The 14,491-nt window shown below is 40.2% G+C and overlaps 1 protein-coding gene across 1 annotated transcript in view; it reads left to right on the top strand.

The window, feature by feature from the left end:
* The window catches only part of ITIH5 (inter-alpha-trypsin inhibitor heavy chain 5), a 112,646-nt gene extending 99,201 nt beyond the window's left edge, over positions 1-13,445 (top strand). Inside the window, exons 11-14 of the mRNA XM_044280041.1 lie at positions 2,259-2,312; positions 4,889-5,005; positions 7,154-7,531; positions 9,956-13,445. Of these exons, the coding sequence (XP_044135976.1) occupies positions 2,259-2,312; positions 4,889-5,005; positions 7,154-7,531; positions 9,956-10,233 (827 nt within the window). The 3' untranslated portion in view covers positions 10,234-13,445. The remainder of the gene's footprint in view (positions 1-2,258; positions 2,313-4,888; positions 5,006-7,153; positions 7,532-9,955) is intronic.
* The last annotated feature ends 1,046 nt before the right edge of the window (positions 13,446-14,491 follow it).

Here is a 14,491-nt window from a genome sequence, read left to right as displayed (position 1 = left end):
ATTTTCAATAGATGCTTCCGCAAAAAACGGAACGGATACGGAAGACATACAGATGCATTTCCGTATGTGTTCCGGTTTTTTTGCGGACCCATTGACTTGAATGGAGCCACGGACTGTGATTTGCGGCCAAATATAGGACATGTTCTATCTTTTCAACGGAACGGAAAAACGGAAATACGGAAACGGAATGCATACGGAACACATTCCGTTTTTTTGCGGAACCATTGAAATGAATGGTTCCGTATACGGACCGTATACGGAACGCAAAAAACGGACCGTATACGGAACGCAAAATACTGTAGTGTGAAAGAGGCCTAACTTGCATGTCATGCAGAAAAGATGTGATCTGCAAGTTTTCTATATGCCTCTGCATACAGGTCACGGGCAACAGTGAACTAATGGGCTGTTACTATTAGATCACTGTTAATAGTGATCTGTATATGGGAACAGTAGGGAACCCACATATGTTGCATGGTAACCTGAACCCCATTAGTGAAAAATGAATTAAAGAAAAAAGTAAATACATAAAATTGTAAAAAAAAACTAAATATATAAACGTAAATGAGAAAAAAAAATTGTAAAGCAGTAAAAAAAAAATCAAAAGCCCCTGCCTATGAGACATCCTGCATCACACGAATGCATACTACATGGGATTCAGCTTCTTGAGCATTAATACTTTTCTAACACATGGAATGTATGTATCTTGAAATCTATAATTAAAGGGGTTTTCCAAGAATGATATATTGATGACCTATCTACAGGATGACCTAGCCACCCCTGATGATCACCTGTTTAAATAGTGAGCACTGCAGCCTCTTCCTAGGCCAGTGACATCACATTCACCAGTCACATGGCTTAGTTGCAACTCAGCCCCATTCAAGTGAATGGGACTGAGCTGTAATACCAAGCATAGCCACTATACAATGTATGGCACTGTGCTTGGTTAGCTGTGAGAAGGGTGCAGGACTGACCAGAGAACCCTGCTTCTTCAAACAGCTGATTGGCAGGAATGCTGGGTGTCTGACCCCCCACAGATCAGATATTGATTCCCAGAAAACCCCTTTAATAACCCCAGGGCATCCCCGCCATATATACATTTGTGTGTTAACTACCTAAAAACGTTCATCAGAGGAGATATCTGAAAAACTGAAATGGAGTCTTTGTTCTAGATGCTATGATAGTGATATTAAACAATGTAACATATTTGGTATCATTATAAAAAATAGTTAACTATATGTCTAATTTGTCCTACTTAAGACTTTTAAAATGAAATTATATCTGCTCCAGTTTGAAATAATAAGAGAGCCTAAGGCTACTTCCACACTTGCGGCAGAGTGATCCGGCAAGCAGTTTTATCACCTGAACTGCCTGCCGGATCCGGCAATCTGAATGCAAATGGACAGCATTTGTAGACGGATCCGGATGCATTGCAAGAACGGATCCGTCTGTCCGTTTGTCGTATGGACAAACAAACCTGTTTCTATTTTTTTTCCCACATTTTAAAGGTCTGTGCATGCGCAGACTGGAAGGACGGATCCGGCATTGCGGTATTTTTAATGCTGGATCCGGCACTAATACATTTCGATCTGGCAGTCCAGCAAGTGTTCTGGAATTTTGGACGGAGATAAAACCGCAGCATGCTGCGGTATTATCTCCATCATAAAAAGTCAAAAAGACTGAACTGAAGACATCCTGATGCATCCTGAACAGATTTCTCTCCATTCAGAATGCATGGGGATAAAATTGATCAGTTCTTTTCCGGTATTAAGCCCCTAGGACGGAACTCAATGCCTAAAAAACGCTAGTGTGAAAGTACTCTTATGTGTTCTTCCCCAAAAAACAAACAAACAATAAAATAAAAATTTGGGGCAAACCACAGAAAACAATTAAATTGTGCTCTAGGCATCAAGGCAAAAATACCCCTGGTCATGAACTAAAATGTTAATTGAACTAAATTAAATCAGAGTGCAAGAACAGTATGAATGCCAAAGCAATAGCTGAGGAATATTGTGATTTTCCACATTTACTGTATATCCTGCATTAAGACTTAAAATATCCTTTTGCAATATGATTGTAGAAGTGAAGGTACAGGTCAGTTTTCCTAACAGTGGGAGTTCAAAGTGTATATTTTACAGTATCTCTGTGTAAATATTTTTCAACGGAAATATGTTATCAAAAGGAAGCACAAGAGCATCAGATGTTTTTTGGCAAGGAAATGTAGAGTAATATGTGTTATAATTTTATTTTTCTATTTATAGAAATTCCATCTAAACTAGCAAGCAAGAACAAACCAACGATGTCAAAAACATCAGGTAATTTTATTGGGGGAAATTAAATACAATAATATATATATAGTGGATATAAAAAGTTTACACACCCGTTAAAGTGTCAGGTTTCTGTGATGTAAAAAAAAATTAGACAAAGATAAATCGTTTCAGAACTTTTTCCACCTTTAATGTGACCTATAAACTGTACAACTCAATTTAAAAACAAACTGAAATCTTTTAGGTAGAGGGAAGAAAAAATATAAAAATAAAATAATATGGTTGTATAAGTGTGCACACCCTTACACTAATACTTTGTTGAAGCACCTTTTGATTTTATTACAGCACTCAGTCTTTTTGGGTATGAGTCTATCAGCATGGCACATTTTGACTTGGCAAGATTTGCCCACTCTTTTTTGAAAAAACACTCAATTTCTGAAGTTCTGAAATGATTTATCTTTGTCTCATTTTTTACAGCACAGAAACCTGACATTTTAACAGGGGTGTGTAGACTTTTTATATCCACTGTATATATATATATATATATATATATATATATATATATATATATAAAAGAAAGTTTATATATGGAGTTATATGGCCATGGGTAGTTGGGTATAGTCTGCAAGAAAATGTGAGAAGACAGAAAGCTGTAAAAATTTTATTTATTCAATTAAAGGAATCTGCAGTAGTGGTGCAAGCATGCTCGCGAGCTGAAAGTACTATTACACCAGCAGATGTCCTACAGATCACTATAAATGATCGAAGATGTAGTGACTCATTAATGTCGACAATTTCGCTTATTATACAAATAGATAACCATTGGTACTTGCGGTCGTTACTCGTTCGATTTTAAATGTTATTACATGTAAATATGGGGGACAGATGCTTGGTGAAAGGGCATGCATGAGATTATTAGCAAGTAGACAACTCCATTATACAATTTATTAATGAGGAATGATAATTTTTTAGCATGCTGAAAGATCACAATGGACGAGAAACAATATTATATCATGCGATTCTCATTCATTTTCGCTCCCATGCACGAAAATCTGTACAATATTCACTCTGCGTAATAGGGCCTTGAGCCTGCTCTATAAGCAGGGAGTGCAGGCTGTGTAATATAGCTGGCCCCTGGCCGCAATGACCGTGAATGGAGATTACTCCAGTCTAGGTCATTTACCCAGCAGATGCTGAATTAAATAGAAGCCATGGCCCCGGAGGGATTAGATAGAGGGAGGGGGCTCTCTGTCAAAATTACAATAAAAAAAAAAAGAAGTTTTTAAAAAAACACAAAATATATTAAAAATTTAAATTATCGCCCTTTCCGAATTTTACATGTAGGAATAAAGATAGATATAGTTATCATGCATGAAAAAAAAGTGCTCAAATTAGTACCATTAAACACTGCATCTCACCCTGCAAAAAAATAGGCAGCTCTGTAGATGGAAACAAGGCGAATCAAAGAAACATTTTTTTTCAAAGGTTTATATTTGAAAGGGGTTGTTCGGGTTCAGAGCTGAACTTGGACATATCCCCATTCTCACCCAGGCAGCCCCCATATATGCATCAGACGCTCTCCCCTGCCCTGCGCTTGATCGCGCAGGGCAAGGGCTTGTTTGTTTATATTATACACTGCTAGACGGAGGCTTCCACCTAGCCCTGTTGCCGGTGATGTAACCAGCACCCATGGGCGGGCTTTGGCGCTGCCCTAGCCGGTGTCTTTCATGTCAGAGGGGCCGGAGAAATAAAAATGGGGATATGTCTGAATCCAGCTCTGAACCCAGACAACCCCTTTAATTGTAATTTATTCAATGAAATCTCTGCTCATTCTGAGCTTAAGGACCAAGTGCAGGCTCAGACTGGCCCACAGGGGTACAGGGGAATCCCCCAGTGGGCCCCTGGGCAAAGTGGGCCCTTAGTCTCCCACCCCCTGCACAAGTGGCACATAACACAGTAGCCTTACTGCACTACATACATATATTCAATGTACAGCACCTCCACCAGCCTATATTCATATAAAAAGTTTTTTAGATTATTTATTATATTTGAATGTATCCGTACGGTGGGCCCCAAAAATAAATTATACTGGTGGGCCCTAGGTACCCCAGTCCGACACTGACCAAGTGAATTGTCTTATCAGTGAACGACAACCTTCCCTGTATAAGTATGTACACAGAGATAGCTGTCAATCACTGACCACCCAATGGGTTACTGAGCTCAGAAAGTGCAGATATTTTGATTACTACAGTATATTAAGTTTTGCTGAATCTTTTCTCACAAAACTGTATATCAATCTGCTCAGTTCCTCCTGCTCTATAACATGCTGCATCTATCTGCTTGGCACTCATGATGTAATTATTCCCTGCAAATTAAAATTAGATTTGTATTCGGTCTAGATATAGTACTTGCCCAGATTACATTTATTACTGTAGAAAGTTACTTTGTTGGCTGCACACCAAGAATCAGTTCAGACTGTTGACTTAAAAGATTAAAAAGAATAGACTCAATATATTTGGATCTGTAAAAACAAGACAAATAACAATCTTTGTATGGAAACCTTTGTATTTAACCTGGATATAATATTCTCAGCTGACCTTTTGTATATTTATGCATCCTGTTAGCGGATGGCGATCCCCATTTTGTTGTCGACTTCCCATTGAGTAAGTTGACAGTGTGCTTCAATATTGATGGTGAACCCGGTGACATACTGAGACTTGTGTCAGACCACAAAAACTCTGGTAAGTTCTGACAAAATGCATGGTTAATTAACCAAATTGTACATTCATATGCAGAAGCGCCTTAAAGGGCATGTGTAACACACATTGTAATATTATACATATTTTATTATAGGTTTTTGTTATTTTTGTTTTAATTTATCATGTCACTATCTATATTTAAGAAAATATCTAAAATCATTCAGTTTTTTAACTTGCCACTAGGCCTAATAATATACTGAAACTTCTGGTTTTGTTCAGCTAACTTTACATTAACCATCTCATTTATCATCAGAGGCAGTATAAATAACACAGGATCCACCATTCACAGTAGGTGATATCAGCGCTTATCTACTCCCTCATGAAGAGGTCAGGAGGGAGTTGATAAGCGGTGATATCACCTACTGTGAATGGTGGATCCTGTGTAGGAGAGTTTTATAGGCACAGGCCACAGAGCATGCCTAGAAAACTTACCTACAGAAGTCAATAAAATTAGCTGTAGTCTGTTGTGTCAATGGCCCATATGGCTGCTCTCAAAGCAAAGGAAATCTTGACATATTTTAGGCCTGGTGGCCAGTATGAAATTATTTTATGATTGTTTTTATTTAATATAGTGATATGGAAAATAAATAAAAAATCTAACATTTTAAAAAATATATTTAATTTAAAGACTTGATAAGCAATAGGTTATTTTCTGCAGGCACATTGCCTTTAAAGGGGTTGTCCGGGTTCAGATCTGAACCCGGACATACCCTTATTTTCACCCCGGCAGCCCTCCTGAGCCTGGCATCGGAGCATCTCATGCTCCGATGCGCTCCCGTGCCCTGCGCTAGATCGCGCAGGGCACAGGCTCTTGTGTTTTCAATAACACACTGCCGGGCGGTAACTTCCGCCCAGCAGTGTGTTCGGTGACGTCACCGGCTCTGAGGGGCGGGCTTTAGCTCTGCCCTAGCCGTTTTACTGGCTAGGGCAGAGCCAAATCCCGCCCATCAGTGCCGGTGACGTCACCGGGCTGCCTGTCAGCCCCATAGAGAGCCCGGTATGTCACCGGAACTCAGAAAAATGCCTTTGCCCTGCGCGATTTAGCGCAGGGCAAAGGAGAGCATCGGAGCATGAACTGCTCCGATGCTCATGTCAGGGGGGCTGCCGGGGTGAAAATGGAGGGATGTCCAGGTTCAGCTCTGAACCTGGACAACCCCTTTAAGAGATGCTATTAAAGTACCGGTATTTGGACATTTGGGTGATATTTATGAAAGAACATCTTAAATTACTCAAAATTGGCAACATTTCCATGTACTTTTTGGAAAGAAATGCAGAAAAGCAACGAGGACAAAGATAAATAAAAAAAAACATTGTACATAAGGTATCTTAATGTAGGCTATCCTCATTCACTTTAGCTTCTCAATGCAGGCCTCTTGTGTTCTGCTTCTTGATTCCTGTTAATCCTGAGTTCAAACCCCCTACTATTCCACTCCAATTCTAAATTTCTACAAAAAAGAATGAATTTTTTTTAGGTCAAGGTTAATTCACTTTTACATGACACGTTTGAGACTGTTTTTCCATTTTTAATATGAATGTTAGATTTAAAGAATGCTAGCATGGGCATAACTATAGCCATAGCAGCCACAACACTTACTATGGAGCCCTGTGGTGAGGGGTCTTGGGCAGGGGCAGAAACATTGTGTCTTTTTGTGGAAAATAACAATATAGTGGCTTTTTGCTATAATGTGGGTTTTCTGATATATTATGCTATTTTACATACCTTTAATTACTGCTATGTATGGTGCTGTTTGAATTTTCTTACACTATCTGGTAGGGCCCATCTTATTTTGCTATGAATTATAGTTACTCCTCTGAATGGTTTATTATATGACATTACTTGTGCATGCTTTTCTCCTGCTTATGGATCTGAACCCGGACATACCCTTATTTTCACCCCGGCAGCCCTCCTGAGCCTGACATCGGAGCATCTCATGCTCCGATGCGCTCCCGTGCCCTGCGCTAGATCCTCTGAATGGTTTATTATATGACATTACTTGTGCATGCTTTTCTCCTGCTTATGTCCCCCCCCTCCCACCCTTTAAATTGTACAAATTTAATTAGGCACATATGGGTTACATTTTTTTAGTACAATTTTGGAATAATAGCTAACCATGTTCTATCCATCCAAAGGTGTAACTGTAAATGGAGAGTTGATAGGAGCTCCAGCCCCACCCAATGGTCATAAGAAACAAAGGACCTACTTCAGCAGAATTACCATTATCATTAATAAGCCAAGGCGCACCTATATAGAGGTCACTCCTTTCAAGGTCATCTTGGACAGTAGAGACCGCCTCGTTCTCACATGTGACAAGAGTGCAACAGTGAACAACGATGATCTGATGGTCTCCATTGCCGCTAAATCAAATGTCACTGTAACCATCCGAGGGACCATCAGCTTTGTAATTCTGGTTCATCTCTACAAAAATCCAGCCCCATATCAGAGAAATCACTTGGGATTTTACATCTCTAACAGCAAAGGATTGTCTGCTAATTCTCATGGACTTTTAGGTATGGTTAAATGCACCTTCAATAAATATGTTGGTCTTTCTTATACTGCAATGGATACAGGGGCGTAGCTAAAAGCTCATGGGCCCTGGTGCAAGAGTTTAGCTTGGGCCCCCCATCCCTCATTGCTTTGTGGCCAGGGGCAGGGAAGCACATTGACTTCCTGCTGCCTGAGGCAAAAATTGAAACTGCACCCCCCACCATGCCAAATTCTTGACCTAACACCTTCCCTCCAGCCAGAGGTGTAACTTGACCAGCATGCACCTTCTATAAAACAGGTGTCTTCTCATGTGGTACAAGGGTCTTTGGGGCCCCTCAGGCTCCTGGGCCCGGTAGCGACTGCTACCTCCGCACCCCCTATAGCTACGCCCCTGAATGGATATATATATATGTATTTTAGCAACAGAACAAGGAGCTGAGAACTAAAGGTAGCTGAAAGTAAACCCATTAGTTCAGTTAAAGTGGTGTTAGAGATTCAGCAAATGAAAGTTATTATTTGTGTACTGAAAGCTTCTACAACTTTCCAATATAATTTCTAAATCAGGTACCCACAGTTTTCAATAGGAACCTTCATTGTTTACCTCAGTAAACTGAGGTTCACTAGTAGGCACAGCTGTGGTAGCTATACTGTAACTGTACATAGTAATGGGGTCCCGAGCTGTCATGGCAGCCAGGGATTAGTGAAGGGCCCTAGGTTTGCCTTTCTAGCACACTTAAGGCCCCCTTGATCATGTGAAGAATGAGTTGTTATTTTAGTCGTTAACATTCGGACAGCCCTTTAAATGTGAAGGGCATCGTATAAAAATGTATGTGTAGGATCGTGTAATAGATGGGTTGTCAGGCAGACATTTACATTAAAAGATAACTGTGTGGCTGGTGTTTTGAGAAAAACTGGGATTGTGTTATATCCTTGAAGATGTGAAAAGGGCATGTTAAAAGGTGCATAGAGAGTGTTTGTTCCACCTTCTTTACCACCAAAGACCACCTTCTCTCCTGTATGCAATCTACATTGTATCTTCAGTTGAGACCACGCCGTTACAAGTTGAGCTTGTGGGCAAAACATCTCCTTGCCAAGGAAATATTAGATTATGTAATAGATGTGGAGCTTAAGGAAAATAGAAAACTTAAAAGAGCAAATAAATTTTGAATCCACACCATTTTGTGGTTTGTGGACGTATTTCCGGGTGAAGTAATTACCATGACATGAGTGGTGCAGCCATCTGTGCTGTAAATGATACCTGTTTACACTTCTGGAGGTCGAGCGATGGCTTAGGTGTCTACATCAGTGATCGGCAGAACGATAACCTAAACAATTATCGCTAAACAATTATCGCTTGTCATTCAATCGTTAAATGCTTTTACACTGCTTGATAATCACTTTTGCTAAATTTTACAATTTTATAAACAATTATCTACTCATGTAAAGGGACTTTTACACAATTCAAATACCATATTGCAGTGTGTTGTACAAGTGATAAAAAAAGGATAAAAAAAAATATATTCCTATTTATCATATAAACAAAATAATAAAACATAAATACACAGTGCCAGAATTTAGTTTTTTGTCACACTGCCTCCCAATCAGCTTTTGTAGAGGAGGCGCTGCTCCATTGCCTCATTTGCAGCGGTGGAGTAGTGTAATTACAAGTTCTCACTCCATTCAAGTGAATGGATCGAGTACATGTAATTACTCTGCACTTCTGAAACAATGGGCAGTGTAATGAAGAGGAAGTAGCACTTGATGGAGCGCTGATTGGTGGGGGTGTCGGGTGTTGGACCTCTGCCGATCTGATAGTGATGACCTATCCTAAGGATCGGTCATCAATATATACAGTATACACAACCACATTGGTTATCTAACTGTTCCATGTGCAATGCCATGTTTTTGTAGTGCTACTTGGAAAAACATAATGTTCCTGTTAAAAGGGTTATCTGACTTTTTTTTTTCAAAAAATTCCACCACCATCCCATTGGAAGAGAAGTATACTTACCTACTCCCTACCACTTGATTCCTGATCCATGGTCCCAACTGCCTCCTGTCATCACAGCATTTTCAGTCCCAACATGTAAACTTCCTGTGCAGACATAGTCACATGCACCTCTGCAGTTAATGGCTGGCCCTAAACGGCAAGTCACTGTTGGGCCACATGCATGGGTCACAGTCACTGGCTGCAGTGGCACACTGGACCCTGTCCGTGCAGAACGTTTGCATGCAGGGACCAGAAGTGCAGTAAAGACAAGCCAGGATCACGGAGCTTGAATCAAGCGTCAGGAATCTGGTAAGTATACTTCACTTCAGAGGACCAATGTGGGGGAATTTAAAAAAAAGGTCAACTTTTCATCAAGTGAACAACTCATTTAAGCAATGGTTATGTAACAGACCATATTTTGTAAAAACACTAACTTGTATACCACCTTCTTCCATAGGTCAGTTCTTATATAATGAAGTTAAAGTCACCAATGTGTCAGTAAGCACCAAAGGCCAAGCCCCAACCCAAGCTTCAAATGTTATCAGTATGTTGAAGGTGAGAAATCGCTCAATCCCTGTGATTAGAAAGCAAAGAAAATTGTATAATGGTCTTCACCAAGTAGACTGTTGGTTTGCGAAAAACAATGCTGAAAAACTGATCGATGGAATTTATCACGATTATCTGGTATCTCATCTTTTCGACTGTGGGAACGATTTAATAACCAATGAAATTTAAAGCAGAAAAAAATCATCATGGACAACATTGGTTATATTCAGCCAGGAGGCGATTTGTGGAACTAGATGATGATGCCAGTTTTCTTACATATGAATCTATCATACATAGTGGGTATATACTGCAGTATTTATGGGTTACAGAAAATACTGCGACTTACTTGCACAAAGTGTTATTTGAGAACAGTTCAAAATGGACCAAAGCAAATGTTTTCTATGTAGTCGACACGATGCTCAACCTCATCACTGCATAAATACTGTAGGTGCAAAAGGCAAAGATTTATTTTAATCATACTTCCATATTGTATTGTAACTACTTGTGTGCAATGAAGGGCTGCATTGTTTACTAGAGTCATTTACTAAATTGTTTTTTTACTAATCACCCTATTTTTTCATTTGGGTTTAAATGTATTTTGTTGAATGGATTGTCTTATGGATACTTTACGTCAAGAACATTTTAATCAATGAATAAACCACTTCCATTTTAACATATACAATAGAATTATACACAGTTAATACAAGAGAATGTGTTACATAGAGCACTAGATACATTTGAAGACTGGAGGATCCTATATACATTGAGATTGAGACAAGTTTACATTGGTTTAGTTGAATGTGAACATTCAGTAAGGATTATACCACTGTAAGCAGATTTTTTGTCCGGCCAAATCCCTGCACTAATGTCAATGGACTCCTGCAGGGAAAGGTAGTATCAGGCTGTGCCGGAAATGATGAACTCTGGAGGGCTGTTCCTCTACTGGAAGAGCCTGCCAGAACATTTTAGTGCTAGTGTGAAACTACCCTTGCCTAACATCTTGGATAAACATATCTTTAGATGAGTTGTGCAAGATGACCAGGGCAGAAAAAAAAAAGGATGGTTTTAGAACACTGTGCCAAGGGTTATTATGCTACATGTTTTTATTTGTGGCAACCTGGTAGATGTGAATGGCAGCCTGTTAAGGGTTTTTTCTAGTGGCCTTGACAATTTCAGGACAAAAGTCCCGATTGGACAGTGATCGGGAATACTTTAAGTGGGTGCAGTTATGTCCTTTAGGTAACTGGCCACCTACAATTCCTCCGAGTACTCCGGTTTCCTCCCACAATCCCCAAAATATACAAAATAGGGAAATTGGCTTCCTATGAAATTGACCCTAGTGTATGTTGCGTGTTGGGGTTGAGTGCCTACATGGCTACCACTGACTTCCCAGGGAATTGCCCCAGGTACATACAGGGGCGTAGCTAAAGTCTCATGGGCCCTGGTGCAAGAGTTCAGCTCAGGCTCCCCCTTCCCTCAGTGCTTTGTTGCCAGGGGAGGCACATAGAATTCTTGTTGCCTGAGGAAAAAATTGAAACGGCACCCCTCCAATGCCAAATTCTTGACCTAAAATCTTCCCTCCAACCAGAGGTGAAACTTGACCAGCATGGACTTTCTATAATGCCAGTTTCTTCTTATGCAGCACAAGGGTCTTTGGGCCCCCTCAGGCTCCTGGGACCAGTAGCGACTGCTACCTCTGTACCCCCTATAGCTATGCCCCTGCACATAACTATACCTGTGCTTTGAGTCCCTGTGAGAAATATGCATAAAAAATGTTTGTCATTGTCATACAATATTTTTAAACTTACAGAGGTCATTCCTTTAGCATCACACAGATCTTAAACATTTGGATCTATAACCTACGTTGCAATGTAATTCATAAAGGATATAGGACACATGTAGCCAACAGTTGTAGGTATGTCTTGTAAAACATCTAGGTATATGTAGGACATCTATACCTGGAAGCTGTTGCCAGTGTCTACGTCATCAGCAGGGATTATAAAGCTAAACATGTCAAGAACCCCATAAAGCAGTGCTTCCCAAACCTCAAACTCCAAAATCACTCAAAATTGGGTGTGCTACTAAAATATATCTGCAAATCTCACAAAGTATTCCTATTCAGATGCAAATAATTGAAATTATCCAAATTAATTTGTTAAACTGACATAAAGATCACACAGAAATATTTGTATAATTTCACGTGTGGCCTTTTCTTAATTATCTCTCGTCACTTGCCTGTGCAGTGAGTGTTTTAGCCACACTAAATAAAAAGGACTTTCTGATAACCACGTCCTTTTTGGGTCATGAGCTGAAAAGTTTGTGAAGTGCTGCCATAAAGGATTCACCTCTTACGCAGATATAGGATAGATTCGTAAAAGCACTGTAACAGGTAGAAACCCTGATGTATACACTACTAGTAATAGATTTACCAAATAAGATAGTGGCGAATGTATCTAAAGATACAGAGATATTATCATGTTACTTGTTAGTGACAGCAATAAACTATTTCATGTTACAAGTTTCTTCCAGATGATATTCAAAAAAGGACACAGTCATGGAGTCTGTGAATGCACTGAAATGTAACGTGTCATTGGACTTTGTGTTTAGCTCCTACTGTACATCCAGTATAGACTGTTACTTTCTGTATATAAGCTGATTTTGATCACATAAATGTAAGGCCCCATTCACATGAGCCTATATCAAGCTTGTATTAGATGTGTATTTTAAAGGCCCAGAAGCTAATATATTGATATTCACACAGCCATATTTTTGTAATTTTGTATTGTTATATGCAATCCCCATTTCTAAGTACAGTCATGTGAATAAAGCAGTCTGCAGAAAATATGGATAGAAATATACATTAAAAAACACTGATAAGACATGGCGCTTTAGGCATACCCCTACATACTGAGAACAGGGGTACCTATGCGTATGTCTATAGGGGTTAAAACCACTTTATTAATGCCTACAAGGTTTGGCAGAACCTCACCTGCTGCCAGGGAAAATACATTCTTATGGTTCAACCCTATCACTTGCTCTAAAATAAGTGGTATCAGACTTGTGTGAAAACCTGGTTCTCTGCCTTGTAGACTTAAAGGGGACATCAACATCCTTTAGCATCAATTTTTTTTAAAAGTAGCTGTAATTTTGTAATAGATTTTTTTTTAACCTGTATTGCTCCTTTCTTCTGTTTTAGGCTGTGATCACATGACCATGTCCATGCAGCTCCTTCTTAATTCCTGTATTTTATATCCATACAGGGGCAGTGTCCATATAATTAGCTGGGTGGGAGGAGCTATAAACTATCTGGGTGTTGTTAGGGACAGTGATAGGGGAGCGTCTATGTAACTAGCTGGTGGGAGGAACTATAAACTAGCTGGGTGTCGTTAGGGGCAGTGATAGGGGAGCGTCTATGTAACTAGCTGGTGGGAAGAGCTATAAACTAGCAGGGTGTTAGTGGCAGTGATAGGGGAGTGTCTATCTAACTAGCTGGGTGGGAGGAGCTATAAACTAGCAGGGTGTTGTTAGGGACAGTGATAGGGGAGCGTCTATGTAACTAGCTGGTGGGAGGAACTATAAACTAGCTGGGTGTCGTTAGGGGCAGTGATAGAGGAGCGTCTATGTGACTAGCTGGTGGGAGGAACTATAAACTAGCTGGGTGTCGTTAGGGGCAGTGATAGAGGAGCGTCTATGTAACTAGCTGGTGGGAGGAACTATAAACTAGCAGGGTGTTAGTGGCAGTGATAGGGGAGTGTCTATGTAACTAGCTGGTGGGAGGAGCTATAAACTAGCAGGGTGTTAGTGGCAGTGATAGAGGAGCATCTATGTAACTAGCTGGTGGGAAGAGCTATAAACTAGCAGGGTGTTAGTGGCAGTGATAGGGGAGTGTCTATGTAACTAGCTGGGTGGGAGGAGCTATAAACTAGCAGGGCGTTAGTGGCAGTGATAGGGGAGTGTCTATGTAACTAGCTGGGTGGGAGGAGCTATAAACTAGCAGGGTTTTAGTGGCAGTGATAGGGGAGTGTCTATGAAATTAGCTGGTGGGAGCAGCTATAAGCCAGCAGGGTTTTAGTGGCAGTGATAGGGGAGTGTCTATGTAACTAGCTGGGTGGGAGGAGCTATAAACTAGCAGGGTGTTAGCGGCAGTTATAGGGGAGTGTCTATATAACTAGCTGGTGGGAGGAGCTATAAACTAGCAGGGTGTTAGCGGCAGTGATAGAGGAGTGTCTATGTAACTAGCTGGGTGGGAGGAGCTATAAACTAGCAGGGTGTTAGCAGCAGTGATAGGGGAGTGTTTGGTTGGATACAGGGACAGGAAGTGCTAACTATAGGTTAGGAACAAACCTGAGTGAAAACAGGTCAAGAGAGTGCAAACTGAAAAAGGCATGGGGAAGATGTTTATGAGATAGGCAACTATATGAGCTTATCTGTTAAAGACCATAGGAAT

Source organism: Bufo gargarizans, chromosome 2 (genome assembly GCF_014858855.1).
Source record: "Bufo gargarizans isolate SCDJY-AF-19 chromosome 2, ASM1485885v1, whole genome shotgun sequence".
Lineage (NCBI taxonomy): Eukaryota > Metazoa > Chordata > Amphibia > Anura > Bufonidae > Bufo > Bufo gargarizans.
This window is presented reverse-complemented; position numbering and strand designations above follow the sequence as displayed.